The sequence below is a fragment of the Sapajus apella genome, unplaced genomic scaffold (genome assembly GCF_009761245.1).
Source record: "Sapajus apella isolate SASKATOON/1434 unplaced genomic scaffold, GSC_monkey_1.0 scaffold66, whole genome shotgun sequence".
Taxonomy (NCBI): domain Eukaryota; kingdom Metazoa; phylum Chordata; class Mammalia; order Primates; family Cebidae; genus Sapajus; species Sapajus apella.
Window position 1 is genome coordinate 11,111,887 of NW_022437006.1, and position 20,477 is coordinate 11,132,363.

The 20,477-nt window shown below is 43.2% G+C and overlaps 2 protein-coding genes across 2 annotated transcripts in view; both read left to right on the top strand.

The window, feature by feature from the left end:
- Positions 1-155, top strand: part of LOC116530348 — a 132,614-nt gene extending 132,459 nt beyond the window's left edge. The window contains exon 3 of the mRNA XM_032248404.1: positions 50-155. Within this exon, the coding sequence (XP_032104295.1) occupies positions 50-125 (76 nt within the window). The 3' untranslated portion in view covers positions 126-155. The remainder of the gene's footprint in view (positions 1-49) is intronic.
- Positions 9-19,485, top strand: PCED1B (PC-esterase domain containing 1B). The gene is given in 3 exon segments (XM_032248400.1): positions 9-170; positions 17,858-19,199; positions 19,202-19,485. Coding segments are annotated over 2 exon segments (1,308 nt in total). The 5' UTR covers positions 9-170; positions 17,858-17,914; the 3' UTR covers positions 19,225-19,485.
- Positions 19,486-20,477: the final 992 nt, after the last annotated feature.

Genomic DNA, 20,477 nt, shown 5'->3' on the forward strand with positions numbered 1-20,477 from the left:
TGGCTTGAAAGCATAGCAGCACCCAGAGGCTAACTTATTTCCCTTATAGCCCAAGCTCTGAGATCTCCCATCTGGCCACAATGATCTACAGGAGAGGAAGAAAGCAAACTAGGGACGACATCTAGAATCAACTGAGAGAGATGCTTAAAAATCACCAGTTACTTTAATGAGTAAGTACTTTTCAGTTTTTCCATTTTATTTGAAACATTAAGTTGGCATTTCTTACCAGCCTTTCTTGAGACTGTCATTTCTTGGGCACTTACTATAGAGACAAATCAGCACCCTAGCCTGCTCCAGCCCACCCCATGTAACACTAAAGAGATAACTGGTGTTTGGCAATAACAAAATATTAGTGACTGATAAATTAGTAAATGTATTAAAATGGTCAGTGAAAGGAAATGCCAACTTAGTTGTGAAGTGGAGAAGAAATGTGAGGCATCGGTTGTCTGAAATCTTGTATGCTGTGGTTGACCACACGGGCTTGGCATCAGTTTTTACCCGCAGCACTGCTTTTTATAAAATCGATGACCTTGGGCAGATTACTCAATCTTTTAGCCTTAATTTTTAAATGTGTAAAATGGAGAAAATTAGAGTATGTAGTCCAGATGTGGTGGCTCACAATTGTGAATATCCATGTACTTTGGGAGGCTGAGGCAGGTGGATTATTTGAGTCTGAGTTCAAGACCAGCGAAGGCAACATGATAAAACCCCGTCTCTAATAATATATGTAAAAATGAGCTGGGCATGGTGGCATAGGCCTGTATTCCCAGCTACTAGGGAGGCTGAAGTGGGAGGATCAATTGAGGCTGCAGAGTTGCTACAGTGAGCCATGATCTTGCCACTGAATTCCAACCTGGGCAACAGAGTGAGACCTTGTCTCAAATAAATAAATAAATAAATAAATAAATAAAGTATGTATTTCCTAGGGTTGCTCTTTTTTTTTTTTTTTTTTTTAAATAGACTGAGTCTCACTCTGTTGCCCAGGCTAGTGTGCAGTGGCACTAACTTGGCTCACCACAACCTCTGCCTCCCAGGTTCAAATGATTCTCATGCCTCAGCCTCCCAAGTAGCTGGAATTACAGGCATATGAGACCACACCCAGCTAATTTTTATATTTTTAGTAGAGACAGGGTTTCACCATATTGGCCAGGCTGGTCTTAAACTCCAGATTCAGTTGATCCACCCACCTCGGCCTCCCAAAGTTGTTGGGATTACAGGCGTGAGCCACCGTGCCTGGCCTTCTTAGAGTTCTTAAGAATAATAAAAAGATAAACTGGTAAAACATGTTAATAGTTTTTGGAGGGTATATTAAATAATTAGTGTTGCTAAATAACAAGTTAAATGTGTCATTTAACTGGAAATCTCCCTTAACGACTAAGCCCACCTTCTAGATATGCTAAAGTGGCTCAAAATAACAATAGCAGTGAGCATTTGTAGAGTTTACACAGCATTTCATTTGATTTCCACAATTAACTCTAAGGTAGGCAGTGCGGAGCTGTTGACCTATTCTTGGAGCTGGAGGAGAAAAGAGAAGCAGGAGCTCAGCTTAACACGGCAGCAGAGAGAAAAGCCCCTAGGTTTCAGGCTGGCACTGAAGAGGGAAAAACCATAGCCTGGGGAAAGGCCTAACATGAAAAGTTAGTCTGTGTGCCTGGGAAGCAGCACATTCATTTCTCCAGCACAGATTCTTATTCCTCAACTTCCTCAGTTCCTAGACCTCGCTTGTTCTTTCTTGTGCTCCAGGCCATAGAGCTTGAAACTGGCAAGTCCTCAGTTGCGCTGCCAACAGGGAAAGCAATGGGACCTCAAGTTTCCAGAATCCTCTACAACATAGTGTGAGTAAAAGCCAAGGCAGAAACAGTGCCCTGTCATCCAGGCTGGAGTGTATTGGTGGCATCACAACTCACTGCAGCCTCAAACTCTTGAACTCAAGGAATCCTTGCACCTCAACCTCCTGAGTAGCTGGGACTACAGGAGTGCGCTGCCACGTCCTGCTAATTTTTTAATTTTTTTTTTTTTTTTTGGAGAGACAGGGGCCTAGGCTGGACTTGAATCCCTGGTCTCAAGCAATCCTCCTTCCTTGGCTCCCAAAGTGTTGGGATTTCAGGTGTGAGCCACTCTACCTGACTGAGACTTGCTTTTATAATCTCATTTTTAAATTCAAAAAAATTTTTCATAGACTGGGCACCTATGGAAACAGGTTGGCTCAGGCCTGTAATCCCAGCACTTTGGAAGGCCTACGTGAGTGAATCACCTGAGGTCAGGAGTTCGAGACCAGGTGAAACTCAGTCCCTACTAAAAATACAAAAATTATCTGGGCACGGTGGCATATGCCTGTGATCCCAGCTGTTCCAGAGGCTAAGCCAGGAGAATCACTTGAGACAATAAAGGAGGGGTTGCAGTGAGCCAAGATGACACCACTGCACTGGAGCCTGGGCTACAGAGCAAGTCTCTGTCTCAAAAAAATAAAAAAGAAAGAAAGAAAGGAAGACTGGGTGTGGTGGCTCACGCCTGTAATCCCAACCTTTCGGAGGCCAAGGTGGGTGGATCACAAGGTCAGGAGTTTGAGACCAGCCTGGCCAATATGGTGAAACCCCATCTCCACTAAAAATACAAAAATTATCTGGGCATGGTGGCAGGTGCCTGTAATCCCAGCTACTTGGCGGGCTGAAGCAGGAGAATCACTTGAACCTGGGAGATGGAGGTTGCAGTGAGTGAGATCGTGACACTGCACTCCAGCCTGAGCAAGAGAGCAAGTCTCCACCTCAAAAAAACAAAAGAAAAGAAAAAAAAATTTTTTAATAGAAACACTATTACACATAGAATTTAGATACTACAAAAATGGTAATAATAATAACAATAAAATCATATCCATTTTTAAAACTCTTTTGTGTAATCCCTTCAGAGAAGCATTGGTGCTGTTTCCTCCACTTAAAAGATGAAATACTAAGTAGCACAAAGATAAAGTAAGCATTAGAGGTGGAAGAAATCCACGCCTGCTGACTCAACCCTAGGGTCCTGGAGCGGAATTGTCAGAATCCAACCTGTTCATCACTCGAAAGTACTCCTCATTATTAGCTCTCCAATTGCCCTACTTTTTTATCCATAGGAACTTTTAATGCATCCACTGGTAGGAATCTAGAGTAGTCAGCATAAGCCTCAACATTTGAAACACAAATAAAGCTTTAGTGCAGCACTGGGTTTTCTGTTGACTTTTAAGAAGACTAGCTAACAGAGTGATGAAAATTTAACTAAGTTACTTTACACCCGCTTTGTTTTCTCATGGAAAAATTTAAAGCTATGTGCAAAATATTTTGTTTTTCAACAGAGAATAATAAAGCTACATGCAAACATTTTTTTCTAGATAAGATGATTTTTTTCCCTCTTATTTTAAACAAATATTTATAGCTGAGATTAAAAGCTCAGGCCATACTTCTTCCTAAAGAAACAAAAGGAAACCTTAAGCTTATCTAATCAATGGGAAGATTCACTGTCATTAACGGGTGTGGTGGTGTGAGCCTAAAGTCCCAACTACCCAGGAGGATGAGGTGGGAGGATTGCTTGAGCCTGGGAAGTTCAGGCCATGATCATGCCACTGTACTCCCGGGTGACCAAGTGGGACCCTGCCTCAAAAAAAGGAAGAAGAAGATACATTGTCAAAAGAATAGCTCTGCCATTTACTGGCTGGGCAATCTTAGGCAATTTATTTATTTATTTTTAATTTATTTTTTGACACAGAGTCTCGTTCTGTCACCCAAACTGGAGTGCAGTGGCGTGATCTTGGCTCACTGCAACCTCCACCTCCCAGGTTCAAGCTATTCCTGCCTCAGCCTCCTGAGTAGCTGAGATTACAGGTGCGTGCCACCACACTGGGCTAATTTTTGTATTTTTAGTAGAGACTGGGTTTCACCATGTTGACCAGGCTGACCTCAGAAGATCTACCCACCTCAGCCTCCCAAAGTGCTGGGATTACAGGTGTGAGCCACCACACCCGGCCAATCTTAGGCAATTTATACAACCTCTCCATGCCTCAGTTTACTCATTTGTAAAATGGAGAAAATAATAGTTCCTCCCTCACCGGGTTGTGAGAATGGAGTAGGCCTGGCACAAATGGAGTGCTCAGTGAGTGCTGGTGATTATTAGGCACAAGCACTGGGTCTTGAGGGGTACAAGAATGAGTGAGACCGCTTCTGCCATCCAGAACTAGCATAAAAGAAGATAGAATGGCACATGGCAGTTAATTTTAGGACAAAAGAGAACCAAGGGTTAAGTAGAGTCCTCCCTCAAAGGAAGGAGAGATTTTTCTGACTGGGAGAGTAGGGAAGGCTCTCTGACAAAATTGTCTTTTAACGTGGGTCTTAATGAAGGAACAAAATTTCAGTAAGAGGAAAGGGCTGGGGAACATTCAAAGGTGAGTCAGAAACAAACATAAAGACATGAGAAAAAGCTCTCTGGGCTTACACAAAACCTATCCTTCCCCGCAGCCTTTCTGAAGATCCCAAGAAGAAAGGATCATATCCCAAGATATAAAAAGCTAACAGAATGCAATGAATTTGAACTTTTAAACCTAAATGATGAAGTTTTATAGGAGAAAACATATAAAACTAAAACAATACCATTTTAAAAATAATGTTTTAATCAAATACAAACTTTTTAAGGACTAAGAAAGCTTTGGGGAAAGTAAAAAATTTAACCTTAAAACCAAAAACAAATATGACATTGATCACTGTGCTCAGCTTCCCAAAATATTCTGCAACATTCCACTCCTCCCTAAAATACATCTTCAAAAGAACTTCTGGGCTCAAACGATCCTCTTACCTCAGCTTCCCAGAGTCCTGGGATCACAGGCATGAGCCACCACTCCCAGCCAACATAAAAATTTTTAAGTGATTGCTAGGATACAGATCAGCTTAATTATTTATTCACAACTGAAACAAAACCAGTCATCAAAAATAAAAATGACTTTATCCACATGCTGTACCCGTGCGGGTCAAGGAGTGTGCCACACTCTGAGAATAAATTATGAGTCCTTTATTATGCCAGCGACCAAGAGGTGGCTAACGCCCCAAATTCCCTCAGCCCCTAAGAAAAATTAGGTGGTCTTTTATACCCTAGTTTTGAAGGGGAGGGGGAACTTAGCTGAAGCAAATTTTCACAAAAGCAAAGTAAGCAAAAGTTAAAAGATAAACTGATACATGAGAATAAAACAGTGGCAGGTTCGAGGGGTAAAGTGGTCATGAAAGACATACAATTTATAGATAACGGGGGCTTTGGGTGCATTCCCAGGCCCTGCTGGTACCACTTAACTTGACCTCTTATCAACAAATGCATTCCTGGAGATGCCCAGTGTCAGCCTGCCCCAGCTACATACTACAGTTACATACTTAATGGTGGGAAAATAACTAAAATGAAGAAGCTAAGATGGAGTCTGTCCGGCTCAAGGAGCTAACATAAAGCCTGAACAGCTTTTAGTCTGAGAAAGAGAGAGTTAGTTTTAGTTGGCAAAAAGCAGGTTATCACACACACATTTCAGAAACAGTTTATTTCCACTCAATTTTGTATTCCCAGCCAGTGCTTCAAGCAAAATTATACAGCAGCTCTCTGAAACTGTATGGTGAGAGTCTGCTGCCATCATTCCCATTGTTGGTCAGTGCAATATTTACCTTTAGGGAGACTGTTCAAAGGTCACGGGACAATTATGTGAGGAATTCAGCCACAGTTTGATGGGAGGATAAATGAGTGTCTAGAGAATTGGGAAGTGGCTGGGCACAGTAGTTTATGCCTATAATCCCAGCACTTTGGGAGGCCAAAGCAGGAGGATTGATTGAAACCAGGAGTTCCTGTCTCCACAAAAAATAAAAATTAAAAAAAAACCTAGCTGGGCATGATGGTACACTCTTGCGGTCCCAGCTACTCGGCAGGCTGAGGCAGGAGTATCACTTGAACCAGGGAGATAAAGGTGCAGTGATCACACCATGGCACTCCAGCCTGGGCGATAGAGTGAGACTCTGTCTCTTGAAAAAAATAAAAAGAGAGAGAATTGGGAAGTGATAGAGGCTTGCATAGACTGTTTTTCCTACTCTCTGCTCCCCACCCCCAGATAACTTTATTCTCTCCACCTGACTATGTCTGGAACTCAGGAGACAGGTCTGGGCCAGAGACAAAGATAATAGCTACATTCACTGAGCACTTAGAAATGTGGCGGTGTCATGCTGATGACTTTACATATTTTCATGGAACCCTCACTTGTTAAGAAAACTGTAGTAATATTGTGCCCATTTTATTGGTGAGGTTTCTTCAGAGCAGAGAAGTTGCTTAATCAGCCCAGGAACTCAAGGGCTAGTAAGCAGTGGAGCAGGATCTAAATCCAGGGGGCCAACCCGGGAGCCCTCCCTCTCAGCCACTGTGCTTTATTGCCACAATTCTGAGACATCTGCATACAAATTTGAATTGATAAGGGGATGGTCCGTTGTTATCATCCAAGCCAGGACTTATGGGTTTGGGGTGCTACTAATCATTCTGGGGAAACAGGCAAAAACCGGAACTGTTTGGGGCAAATAGGGACATATGGTTACCTCATTGCCTGACACTCTGAAAATGGGTGGACATCCGAGGATAAGAATGTTGAAAAAGATAAGAAAGGAGCCCTTCAGTGGGCCTTGAGAAAGACTGGGAAGTGGGGGAGGAAAAAGAAAGAGAAAAAGACCAACATCTGGGAAACTGAGAAAGAGAAACTCTCAAAGGATATTGGGGGAGTGGTAGGGTGTCACAAATACACGGATTCAGGGGCTGGGTTTCTCAGAGGGAGCAGTCAATAGCGCCCCCACCCCTCATGCTGTAAAAACCAAAAAGTGGCCACTGAAAGGAGCAACAAGGAAATCATCAGTGATTTAATAACAAACATTTCTTTGCTTTTGTGCAGTCAGATACCAAATTAAAGTAAACGGAGGAGTGAGTGGGAGGTGGGGCCCAGACCTAGACACAGTCAGTGCAAGCAAGTCTTTTTAAAAATGTGGCCTTGGAGCGGAGGCAAAAGATAGGACTGTCCTGGAGGTGGAGTCAAAGACGTTTTCTTTCTTTTTCAAAGCAAGAAACTAGAATGTGTTTAATGCTAAAAGGAAGGATCCAGGTCAAGGAGGGTAAAGAAAATGCAGAATGCTAATTGTCCCCTCACTGGGGGATATCCTGAAGCAAAGTCCCTGAGCTGCTGAGGGAGCTTTACAACTAAGGAGGTATCTTTCTGCCTTTGCAGGAGTGTGGGAAACTGGGTGAGGATCTGAAGGTTTGAGGAGGAATCCAGGCGGGGTTCTGTCTGTAGGCCTGTGTTTTCTCTGGAATCATTGTGGGAGGGCTTGCTGACTCAAAGGATTAGAGGGCCCTACTGTCTGGCAGGCCTTGTATTAGGCCGTTGATGTACGAGATCTCTTTTCATCTTCACTATTATTCAACGAGGTAGGTAATATTATTCCCTTTTTACAGAAGAGGAAACTGGTTCAGAACTGTGGGCAACCAGCCCAAGAGCATGCAGCAGGCCAGGAGCAGAGTCCATCTCTGGCTTCTTTGTATCTTGGGGTTGAAAGCCAGGCACCACCTCCTGGTGTCTTTCATTTGTGTTAAAGGGGTAATAGGTAGGAAGTTAGCAAATATACTTTGAATAATGACTCAAGACCATCATGTAGAGGTTTACCATAGACTGTACATGATTGAAATCACACTTTTGTGTTTATGACTTGCTTTGAGTATTTACTTTAGGGAATATTTACGAAAGGTTGTAAGACAAAAGTTTTAAAAAGTGAGGTCACTGGAATGCATGGTCCGTAGTTTTACCTTTTGTTTTTATAGGAGAAGTTACTTGCATATCAGTTTTTTTTTTCCCACCGCTCCTCCCGCATATCAGTTATTAAGAACCTCTATTTCATTCATAAAAATGCCCTCTGCATTTCTTTCTGTAATCCATAGGAGTTGTTTACGTTAGGCTATTATTATGGGGAAAATATGCTGCTTTAAGAATTGTTATACTTGGACATTTTCAGACTGAAAGTGTTTGAGAGTCTTCTGTTGATAGTTTATTTAGAAAGAATTACAAATTTCAGATTGTGGCCTAGTAGGGATGATACAAATTGAATATATCCGAAGTGATTCCTGCCTCCACAAAGTAAATCTGTGATTACATGGAGCCCAGTTTGAAGATCTTTATTCTAGTTTACATTTTTCATTTAGCTCGCATGACTTTAGATGTGTTTAAAAACCAGCTTAGAAATACAGGCAGTTATGGTGCGGTTTCATGATGTGGGGTTTCACAGGGGAAGCTTAATCGTTGTTGGGGGATGTGAGCCAAATGTATAGTGACAGCTGTCACAGCCCTAGATAGACTCAAGTGCTCCCTAAATTTTCACTGAATTACTTAATGAGACCTATGTAGGAAGTGAGGTCATTGAGGGTAGAGGATTCAAATCACTTAACAGTCTTTCCAGTGATTATTTGGCAATTCTTTTTCTTTTTTTTTTTTTTTTTCTTTTTTTGACACGAAATCTCACTCTGTCGCTCAGGCTGGAGTTCAGTGGCACAATCTCAGCTCACTGCAACCTTTGCCTCCCAGGTTCAAATGATTCTCCTGCCTCAACCTCCCAAGTAGCTGGGATTACAGGCACATGCCACCACGCCCAGCTAATTTTTGTATTTTGGGTAGAGACTCGGTTTCGCCATGATGGTCACGTTGGTCTCGAATTCCTGACCTCAAGTGATCTGCCCACCTCGGCCTCCCAAAGTGCTGCGATTACAGAATTGAGCCACGGCACTGGCCTGGCAATTATTTTTCTGTTGCATTACTTACCACAGCATAGCATCTACCAGTAGTTTTCTGTATTTTCTATTTGCTCCTAAAACCACTTTTTAAAATAGGCCTGCATTGCTTCCTCCGCTTTGGTGTTGTATGGGACATTGGATTTAACTGACTTGCCTCAAATCAAAATATGAGTCTCCAGAGAATCCTCAGTCCACAAGTCATTAAATTTTCCCAAAGAAAAGTTCAAATTGTTTGCTTTTCTTTTTTCTTTCAAAACTGTATATGGCATGTAATTTAATTTTTGACAAGTTTAAATTCTCTTAGAAAACTAAGCAAATGCCAAGATATAGGTAAGTTGTACACGTGAATTCATTAAAAATAATTCCTTATTTGTACCATCCGTTCCACTAAAATTTAAGAGAATCTTGGAAAGTTCAAACTTGGTTAGATCCCCCAAAATGCAGTTATAAGGAAATTAACCATTTATATTCCCAGTACAATACTGTATTAAGATGGTTAGTCATATGCAAGAAACTTCTTAGTTACAAATACTTCCTACGACAAGTCAAACATCCTAATTGCTAGTGACTATTTCTGTGGTTTAAAACTTCTGTACAGGGTCTCTAGAGCAACTGGCTTATTTCAGAGTCCCTCTTCTTGTAACTAAAGATCAATAAGAAAACATCAACATAATTACTATAAAACATTAATGAAAAATAAATGCTATATATTTGGTTTGTGATCATTGTAAAATAACAGTCAGTGAGTTGTAATTTATAGCTTAGAAAGCTATTCAAAAATTATCCCCAAACAGGGAAATATAAACAAGCTGCTGGAAAGTAATTTATTGTGGCAGTAGACATTATTAATGCATATTTCTGTGACAGCTTTAGCCTTAGCCCAAAGTTTAGTTTGAGAACAGAAAAAAACCATAAAACTACTTATAACTATGGTTTTAAAAATTATCATGAAACTTTTTTTTTAAATTCTGTTTTAATTCGAAGTCGGAATCAGTTCCCAATGATTATTCATAAACCTCCCTCTGGCTTGACTCGTCTAACAGTCTCTGGTGCGTCCTTTACATGCATCAATTTTAGCAGCCAGCTCTTTAAGTGCCCATTTCCTTACCCCTCCTCTTGAGAGAAGAGATTGCCCTTTTTTTTGAGACAGTCTCACTCAGTCACCGGGCTGGAGTGCATTGGTGAAATCTTGGCTCAGTGCAACCTCTGCCTCCCAGATTCAAACGATTCTCCTGCCTCAGCCTTATGAGTAGCTGGGATTAGAGGCACATGCTACCACGCCCGGCTAATTTTTTATATTTTGGTAGAGACAGGGTTTCAACATGTTGGCCAGGCTGGTCTCGAACTCCTGACCTCAAGAATGATCCGCCCAACTTGGCCTCCCAAAGTGCTGTAATTACAGGCGTGAGCCACCAGGCCCAGCCAAAATTGCATTTTCATACCTACTCCTTGCACCCAGTGCAATATTTGGCTCTCAGTGATCCTTATTAAGTTAATGAGTGAATCTATAAAATAGTTACCAAAATAAATAAGTGTACTTACCACCTCTGAAAAAAAGAAAGATTCCTAGGCTTAAAAGATCACTGATCTTGCCATTTTCGTTTTTTTTTTTTTTTTTTTTTGAGACGGAGTTTCGCTCTTGTTACCCAGACTGGAGTGCAATGGCTCGATCTCGGCTCACCGCAACCTCCGCCTCCTGGGTTCAGGCAATTCTCCTGCCTCAGCCTCCCCAGCAGCTGGAATTACAGGCACGCGCCACCATGCCCAGCTAGTTTTTTGTATTTTTAGTAGAGACGGGGTTTCACCATGTTGACCAGGATGAGGATGGTCTCTATCTCTTGACCTCGTGATCCACCCGCGTTGGCCTCCCACAGTGCTGGGATTACAGGCTTGAGCCACCGCGCCCGGCCCTTTCGTATCCTTTTTTGTTTTCATTTTTTATAAATTAAAAGAGCTCGGAAAATGGGTTCTATCGACCTTTTTTTTTTTTTAATTAGAGAAGGTTTATGTCTCCATATTATTTATCTCTACTCACTCCCTTAGAAGTCATTTTGGTTTTGTTAAGTTTTATTTTTAATGCTTGACCTCTTAGTTTAAAGGATTCTTTCCCACAGTGACAGTCTTGAGGGTGTCAGATTTTGTTAATCCTGTTACAGTTACAGTGCTCTTTATCAAGAATTTCATTTCCATTTCAGGTTTTTTCTTTGTTTGTTTCGTTTGTTTGCTTTGTTTTTTGTTTTGAGATGGAATCTGGCTCTGTCATCCAGGCTGGAGCGCAATGGCAAGATCTCGGCTCTCTGCAACCTTTGCCTCCTGAGTTCATGCAATTCTGCCACCTCAGCCTCAGGAATAGCTGGGATTACAGGCACCCATCATTATGCCCACCTAATTTTTGTGTTTTTGTAGAGAGGGGGTTTTAGCATGTTGGCCAGGTTTCCAACTCTTAACCTCAGGTGATCCCAGCACTTTGGGAGGACGAGGTGAGTGGATCACTTCAGATCAGGAGTTCAAGACCAGCCTGGCCAACATTGTGAAACCCCATCTCTACTAAAAATATGAAAATTAGCTGGGCATGGTGGCGGGTGCCTGCAATCCCAGCTACTCCTGAGGCCAAGGCACGAGAATTGCTTGAACCTTGGAGGCAAAAGTTTCGGTGAACCGAGATCTTACCACTGCACTCCAGCCTGGGTGACAGAACAAGACTCTGACTCGAAGACAGTCTTAGGTAGACACTTTTGTCAGATATTGGCCCTGAGCTCTTAGAGCAACATTTGGGTGGGTTAAGTTAACTGGTTGGGATATTAGGATAAAGGACCTTCAGAAGTCCTGTCGTCTATCTGTTTAATTGTGTTTTGGTTCTTTTTCTTGTTTTTTTGTGTGTTTTTTTGTTTCGTTTTTTGTTTTGACAAACTCTCACTCTTTTTAGGCAAAGTGAAGCTGGAGTTGAGTGGTGCGATCTCAGCTCACCTGCAACCTCTGCTTCCTGGACTCAAGCAATTCTTGTGCCTCAGCCTCTTGAGTAGCCAGGATTACAGCTGTGTGCCACTACACCCAGCTAATTTTTAGTATTTTTAGTAGAGATGGGGTTTCAGCAGGTTTCCCAGGCTGGTCTGGAACTCGTGAGGCCTTCCTGGCCTCCCAAAGTGTTGGAAATACAGCCGTGAGCCCCCCGCGCCCTGCATGGATTCTTCTGAAATCAAGGTCTTTATGTGTTTTTATGTCTCCAGCTTGAGATTAGGATATGGGATTATACTTATTCACCAGCCATCCCCTCCAAGTACACATGACCACCTCTCCTGGGCAGAGTAGAGGGTTGCCTGCCTATGAATAAGGTGCATTAAAAGATTCTTCTTCCATTAGAGATAGACTTTGGACTGAATCTTAGCTCCATCACATCAGTATCTTTCCCTATAAAATGGGAATAAGAGTTATCTCATAAAGGGCTGGGCACGGTGGCTCATACCTGTAATCCCAGCACTTTGGGAGGCTGAGGCAGGTGGATCATCTAAGGTCAGGAGTTTGAGACCGGGCTGGTCAACATGTGGTGAAACCCCATTTCTACTAAAAAAATACAAAAATTAGCTGGGTGTGGTGGCATGCGCCTGTAATCCCAGCTACTCAGGAGGCTGAGGCAGGAGAATTGCTTGAACCTGGGAGGCGGAGGTTACAGTGAGCCGAGATCTAGCCACTGCACTCCAGCCTGAGCAACAACAGTGAAACTCCATCTCAAAAAAAAAATGTTATCTCATGAAGAGGTAATGTTGATAAAGCACCTGGCATCTAGTAGCTGTTCAATAAGCATTAATTTTGTTTTAGCCAAAATCTTTCACTTGCATTATCTAATTTGATCTTCATAGAACCCTGACAAACAAGCAGAACAAATACTGTAATCTCTCTTTTATCGATGATTAACCTGGTATTCTGAAACTTCCGAAGTATGGGTTGAACATCCTTTATCCAAAATGCTTGTGATAAAAAGTGTTTCAGGCCAGGCGCCTGAGTGGCTCACACCTGTCATCCTAGCACTGTGGGAGGCCGAGGCAGGTAGATCACCTGAGGTCAGGAGTTTGAGACCAGCCTGACCAACATGGTGAAACCCCATCTATACTAAAAATATAAAAAATTAGCTGGGCATGGTGGTACATGCCTATAGCCCCAGCTACTCAGGAGGCTGAGATAGGAGAATCACTTGAACCCGAGAGGCAGAGGTTGCAGTGAGCCGAGATTGTGCTACTGTACTGCAGCCAGGGCACCAAGAGTGAAACTCCATCTCAAAAAAAAAGAAAACAAAACAAAAGTGCTTCAGATTTCCAATTTTTGGTGACTTAGGAATATTTGCATATACATGGGGATGCCCTTATGTAGGCAGGGATGGGGCCCAAGTTGAAACACAAATTTCATTTATGTTTCATATACACCACATACACATAGCCTGAAGGTAATTTGATACAATACTTTAAATGTTGTTCATGAAACAAAGTTTGTGTGCATTGAGTCATCAGAAAGCAAAGGTGTCACAGTCTTAACCACTCATGTGGACTATGGTTGTTTGACATCACCATCATATCTGACTCAGTTTATATGTTTAGATGCAACTGACAAGTAATCATTTTCATACACTTATGCACACGTAAGTACTTAATAGTAGAAAATAGGACATACTTTTCTGTTTTTTTTTGTTTGTTTTTTTTTTTTGAGACGCTGCCTCATTCTGTTGCCCAGGCTGAAGTGCAGTGGTGCGATCTCAGCTCACTGCAGCCTCCCAGGTTCAAGGGATCCTTCTGCCTCAGCCTCTGAGTAGCTAGGATTACAGGTGTGAGCCACCACACTTGGCTAATTTTTGCATTTTTAGTAGAGACAGGATTTCACCATGTTGGTCTGGCTGGTCTTGAACTCCTGGTCTCAAGTGATCCACCTGCCTCAGCCTCCCAAAGTGCCAGGATTACAGGCTGGCCACCTCTCCCGTCCAGCATACCATTAATACAGTGAAAAAGTAATGTGTTCAGTGTAACTTGGAGCGTCACGTTAGCTCTCAAAAAGTTTTGTGTTTGGGACTTTTGAATTAGGGATGCTCAACCTGTAATAATAATAACTAACCTCTTATCAGCACTTACTACTTGTTAGGCATTGTTATAAACAGTTTAAGTTTAATTTTCACATCAGATGTATGAAATATAATAATAGGTCTATTTTACAGATCTGGAAAATTAAGGCATAGAAAGGCTAAATAACTTGCCCAAGTTCAAAAAGCTAGCAAATATAAGATTCAAACCCACATAGTATGATTCCAAAAGCAATGCTGTTCGCTAGCACTCTGTAGGGAAGGTTATGCATAACCTCTGCTCGTTTTAGTTCTTAAGTGGGATCTCGGGATGGGTTTGGAACCAACTTAATGCCAGACAGGTTAACAGAAGAAAAGCATGTATGTTTTATTAATTTTTACATGTACTTGGGACCCTCATAAGAGAGTGAAGACCCCAAGAAATGGCCAAGGCAGAAAACTTTTATAACTTTTAGACCAAGAACCACATATTTTGTGAAGAAATGACAGAACAAATGGGTATAAACCAGGGGTAGTAAATTCCAGGGTGTGGCTAGGAGATAAATGGAGGAGTGTAAAGCTAGTGGAAGATAAGGGTTTTTTTCAGTAAGTTTATTTATACAGCTCCGCTGCAGCCTAACTTCTCAAGTCACTGGAAACAAGGGTTATCTTCTCATGTTTGTGCAGAGAAGGCCGCTTTTCCACAGGAATTTTTATGGCTTGATAAGAAAGGGCAGTTCTGGAGACCCGCTGCTTCTCAAGCAACTTCACCCAAAAATATTTATATCAGAGAGATATATTTTGGGGTGACATACTCTAGTTTCCTTTAATTCTTAAGTGCCTCCATTTCTGGCAGTTTTTAAGTAGTGGACTTGAACGCGTATCTGTCCAAGTCTAGAGCACTTCACTCCCAGAGGAATGCATTAGGGCATTTAAACATAATAACACTGTAGCAGAGACAGCACAGATCTGCCAGCTTCCGGGACAGAACTGTATTAGTGGAAGACAGAACTGTATTAGTGGAAGAAGATTTATTGGGACACAGATTATGGCCAGAGTGCTGGCCCAGAGAAGGTACATTGAGCTGGGTGGCATGGGAGCTCTGGAAACACAATAAGAAAGGGTTTCTGTCTTCGCATTTTGCACTTTGGAGACTTGGGTCTAGAGAGGGAAGGAATACTGTTCCTAAAGACCCCTGGACTTTTACAGTTCATGGCCTTTACCACTTTCTACTTTCTACTTGACAGTACAATTAGCAATTAGTATTTTCGATCTGCTTTTTGAGGGCAGGATCATGTTTTACCTTTTTTTATACTCCCTATGTGGAGCATATAGTAGGCATTTATTAAGCTTGAGTTGAAGGAATAAATGAATCTAAACAAATGAACATACTGGAGTCCCAAAGGGATTTGGAGTTTGCCTCAATTTTGTTTTGTTTTTCTTTGTTTGTTTCTTTTTTGGAAACGAAGGTCTTGCTAAATTGCTCAAGCTGGTTTCAAATTCCAGGTCTCAAGCAATCCTCCTGCCCCAGTCTCCCAAAATGCTGGGATTACAAACATGAGCTACTGCACCCAGCCAAACTTTTCTTCTGATAGCAAAAATGTTTTAATGAAGATTCTTTATGGGGAAGACGTCAATATTTTTAACTGTTCTCTTATGAAACTTAATAGTCTACCTATTTTAATATTTTCATTTTTGTATTTATACCCATTTAAAACTATAAATAGGATATATAGCTTTCAAAACTTGAATCTGTAATTTAATAATAGCTATCCACCCACAACTATTAAAATGTTTACTAATGCATAAAATCTTACAAATATCATGCCACACCAGATTTTCATGGCTTTTGTGTAAGTAGATGAAGTGGATGCCATGTTCCTCCCATTTGCAATCTGTTAGCAGTATTTTAGTGTTTCTACTGTTTAGTCATCTGTGCATATGAGTTGTAAATGGCAGCTTGAAATAATCTGAAATTTTGAAGATGAGTTTCACAGCTTTTAACATTGCATCCAATGCGTTGGAGAGAAAAACTTTTTCTCTACTCTTTTAGCTTCAGTACCTGGGGGTGTACAAATTAAACTAACAAAAGACAGATTAACAGGAGAAAAGGCACACAATTTCATTTATTTATTTTGTGTGTGTTGCCAAGATTCAGAACTAGAAATTTTATTTGTTCATTTATTTATTTATTTGAGACAGGGTCTCACTTTGTGGTCCAGGCGGGAGTGAAGTGGCCGAAACATGGCTCACTGCAGCCTTAACCTCCCAGGCCCAAGCCATCCTTCCACCTCAGCAGTGCACCACCTTATCCGGTTAATTTTTGTATAGAGATGGGGCTTCACCTGTTGCCCAGGCTGGTCTTGAACTCTTGAGCTCAAGTGATCCTGCCCACCTCAGCCTTCCAAAGTGCTGGGTTTACAGGTGTGAGCCACCACACCCGCCACAATTTTTCAATTAATATTTGTAGGCAGGGAGTGCACCAGAAAACTGAAACTCAAGGGGTGTTGGGCTTTAAGGGATGATAAAGGGATGATGTGGGGAAGTGACTAGGAAATAAATTAGAGGAGCTCATGGAAGATAAGGGCTATTGCAGTAAGGTCTGTTTATGAAAAATCATCTTGGTGTCCACTCCCTTTCTTTGGTGAAAAAGATGATAACCTGTCTGCTAAGAGTTGCTGTTCTTTCCCTGGTTGGGGGAAGGGTGTTTACCTTCTTCAAAGGGAAATATATGCCCTGATTCTTGGGCAGATAAGAGGAGGACAGATAACTCTTCTTGCATCAGTCGATTTTCAGTTGCTTTCTGCTCAAAACAATCCTCATGATAAAGTGGACATTTTGGGGTGGCATAGTCCTATTATCTTCAAATGTAAAGCAAAGAATATCACAGTCAAAACGTATTCAAATTATTTCCAGTTTTATCTTGATCTTTTTCAGTCCTATTGAAGAGAAACAGCTACTTCCTTGTAAAAGAAATGTTTTTCTTTTTTCTTTTTTTTCTTTTTTTTTTTTTTTTTGAGACAGTTTTGCTCTTATTGCCCAGGCTGGAGTGCAATGGTGGGATCTCGGCTCAACACAACCTCTACCTCCCGGGTTCAAGCGATTCTCTTGCCTCAGTCTCAGCTGGGATTGCAGGCATGCACCACCATGCCCAGCTAATTTTGTATTTTTAGTAGAGACGGGGTTTCTCCATGTTGGTCAGGCTGGTCTCGAACTCCTGAACTCAAGTGATCTGCCCCCCTCGGGCTCCCGAAGTGCTGGCATTGCAGGCATGAGCCACCATGCCTGACCTGTTTTTATGTTTTTAATCTAGCACATATACTCTTCCTTTGTGTTACCTGTTGCATTTCATTTAATTCTTTTAAAGTTATAACAAGCAATATAAGACTACAACGAATATTTACAAAAATAAAAGGGGAGGGAAGTCATCCATAATCCTATTCTATGAAAATGTTTTTACATATTTCCTTTCAGTGTTATCTATGCAAATCTCTTTTACATAGTTTCAGTGATAGGACACTCAGTATGGGATGTAACTTCTTCCACTTAACATTACATCACAAACTTTCTCATGTTCTTGCTTACTTGCTGTCCTCATTATCTAACAGTGGCAATAGTGCTAACCATCTCCACTTAGGCATCTGGGCTGCCTCCAGGCTCTTGGCTAGGCATCCTGCTAGCACTCCCAGTCCTAGGGAGGGTGGATCTGACTTAGCTCCTCCCCGCCAGGTGGAACCTGAGCCTCCAAGAGCAGCCTCTGGCGTTCAGAGGTCAAGCCCCAGGCCTAAACTGCGGCTAGACAAAGAAGGCTTTTGGTTCCTTTCCTGCCCTTTCACCAATCCCCCTGGTTGGGGCTTGGCGGCGCCTGCAATGCGGGCACTCCAGGTCCACTCCCTCGGGGCAGAGGCCGAGGCTCCATCCTCTTCCCCCATGCTCTCTCTACCCCCCACCTACACTGGGCGCTCCTCCCAGAGGTGAGTCCCTCCCAGCCGGTCTCTCCTTCTGTCCTAGCCATCCGCAGACCCACCCTGTGCAAAGGAAGGAGCTAGGCCATTCACCCTGGGCGTCATGATCCTTCTGCGGGCTTCTGAAGTGCGGCAGCTGCTCCACAATAAGTTCGTGGTCATCCTGGGGGACTCCGTGCATAGGGCTGTGTACAAGGACCTGGTGCTTCTGCTGCAGAAGGACTGCCTGCTCACTCCCAAGCAACTCAAATTAAAGGGGGAGCTGAACTTCGAACGAGATAAGCTGCTGGACGGAGGCCAGCGGGGCCCCATGCACAATGGCCTTGACTACCGTGAGGTGCGCGAGTTCCGCTCCGACCACCATCTGGTGCGTTTTTACTTCCTCACCCGCGTGTACTCCGAGTATTTGCAGACCATCTTGGAAGAACTGCAGTCGGGCGAGCACGCCCCCGACCTGGTCATCATGAACTCCTGCCTCTGGGACGTCTCCAGATATGGTTCGGACTTCTGGTGGAGCTACCTGGAGAACCTGGAGAACCTGTTCCAGCGCCTGGGCCAGGTGCTGCCCGAGTCTTGCCTCCTGGTGTGGAACACGGCCATGCCCGTGGGCGAGGTAGTCACCGGGCGTTTCCTCCCGCCCCAGCGGCGGCGGACTGAAACCCTGAAAAGCACAGTGGTCGAAGCCAACTTCTACAGCGCCACCGAGGCACGAAAACATAACTTCGATGTACTGGACTTGCATTTCTACTTCCGCCATGCGAGAGAGAACCTGCACGGAGACGGGGTGCACTGGAACGGGCGGGTGCACCGCTGCCTCTCCCAGCTGCTGCTGGCCCACGTGGCCGACGCCTGGGGTGTGGAGCTGCCCCAGCGCCGCCCGGTGAGCAAGTGGATTAAGAAGAAAAAACCTGGCCAGGCAGTGGAAGGGCTGCCCCAGGCCAACAGAAATCACCTGGCGTTTCCTAGGTCCCCACCTTTGCCTTCCCCTAGACGTCCCTCCCTGCTTGGGTTACCACCCCAGCATTTGCCCCTGCCCCCGCTCCTGCCCTCACCCCCTCCTCCTCTTCCTCCTCCCCCTCCTCCCATTCCTTTTTACCAAGGAATGCCCCAGTTCCCACTGGGTCCCCCAGATGTCTGTTTTTCCTCAGATCATACTTTCCAGTCGGATCAATTCTATTGCCATTCGGATGTCCCCTCATCAACCCATACAGGTTTCCCCTTCCAAGACAATTTTATGGTTGGTCCCCAGCTGCCTGTGCCCTGCTTCCCCACACCTTGTTATCAGCAGCCTGCCCCTGTGGTCCATAGAGGTTTTTCCAGGTATCGTCCCCGTGGCCCCTATGTGCCCTGGGGACAGCGACCTAGACCTTCAAAGAGAAGGACCCCAGCCCACCAGAGCCAAGGCCTCAATAGACGTACCTAGGCCTTATTTCCTCTTCATGAACATGGATTGGACAGATCCGACACTTCCTTTCCATTGCCTGGCCTGAACAGACTGACCTTGTTAACTTAAGCCTTGAGTCCATGCCTGGTCTTCTTTTTGTTCATTGCTGTTACCAAGAAAGCCAGAGAAGAGCAGTCTGACTCATTCTTGATTCCTGCCTCCCCACTCCCTATTCTCTTTGCCTTTGTGTAAAAATAAAATTGAAATAAATAAATTGTTGCACAAAAGTAGTTGCGGGTTTTACGTGTGTCTATATTTAATGGATGCCTCTCCATTAAACAATTAGTTCTTAATATGGTTTGGCTCTGTGTCCCCACCCAAATCTCACGTCGAGTTGTAATAATCCCCATGTGTCCAGGGAGGGACCAGGTGGAGGTAATTGAATCATGGAGGTGGTTTCCCCTATGCTGTTCTCATGATAATGAGTGAGTCTCACGAGATCTGATGGGTTTTGTTTTGTCTTGTTTTTTGAGACGGTGTTTCACTCTTGTTGCTCAGGCTGGAGTGCAATGGCACAGTGTTGGCTCACTGAAACCTCTGCCTCCCAGGTTCAAGTGATTTTCCTGTCTCAGCCTCCAGAGTAGCTGAGATTATAGGCATGCACCACCAAGCCCAGCTATTTTTTTAGTTTTAGTGGAGAGGGGTTTTCTCCACATTTGTCAGGCTGATCTCAAACTCCCAACCTCCGGTGATCTGTCTGCCTGTTCAACATGCTGGGATTACAGGCGTGAGTCACTGTGCCCAGGTTTTGTAAGTGTCTGGCATTTCCCCTGCTTGCACTCATTCTCTCCCCCGCTGCCCTGTGAAGATGTGCCTTCCACCATGATTAAGTTTCCTGGGGCCTATAGCCATGTGGAACTGTGAGTCAATTAAACCTCCTTTTTTTAAATAAGTTGCCCAGTCTCAGGTATTTCTTCATAGCAGCGTGAGAATGGAGTAATACAGCTCTGTATGAGCAAGGACAATATTTGCTGAATGAATAGTTATGGCTGGAATCTACTTGATGAGCTATTCAAAATAATTCATCCAAAATAATTCCTCTGAGGGCTTTCATAAAAATGGATCGGATTCCTTACTAAGCATAAGAATTTTGGCTTTTTGGAATCACATTTTGCAAGAGATTCTCAAAAAAATCATTGAATTTTAGACCTGGGAAAACTAAAACTAAAAATGTTTAATGAACATTTACAAAGAGACTGAGGCCAAGGGAGGAAAGTGATTT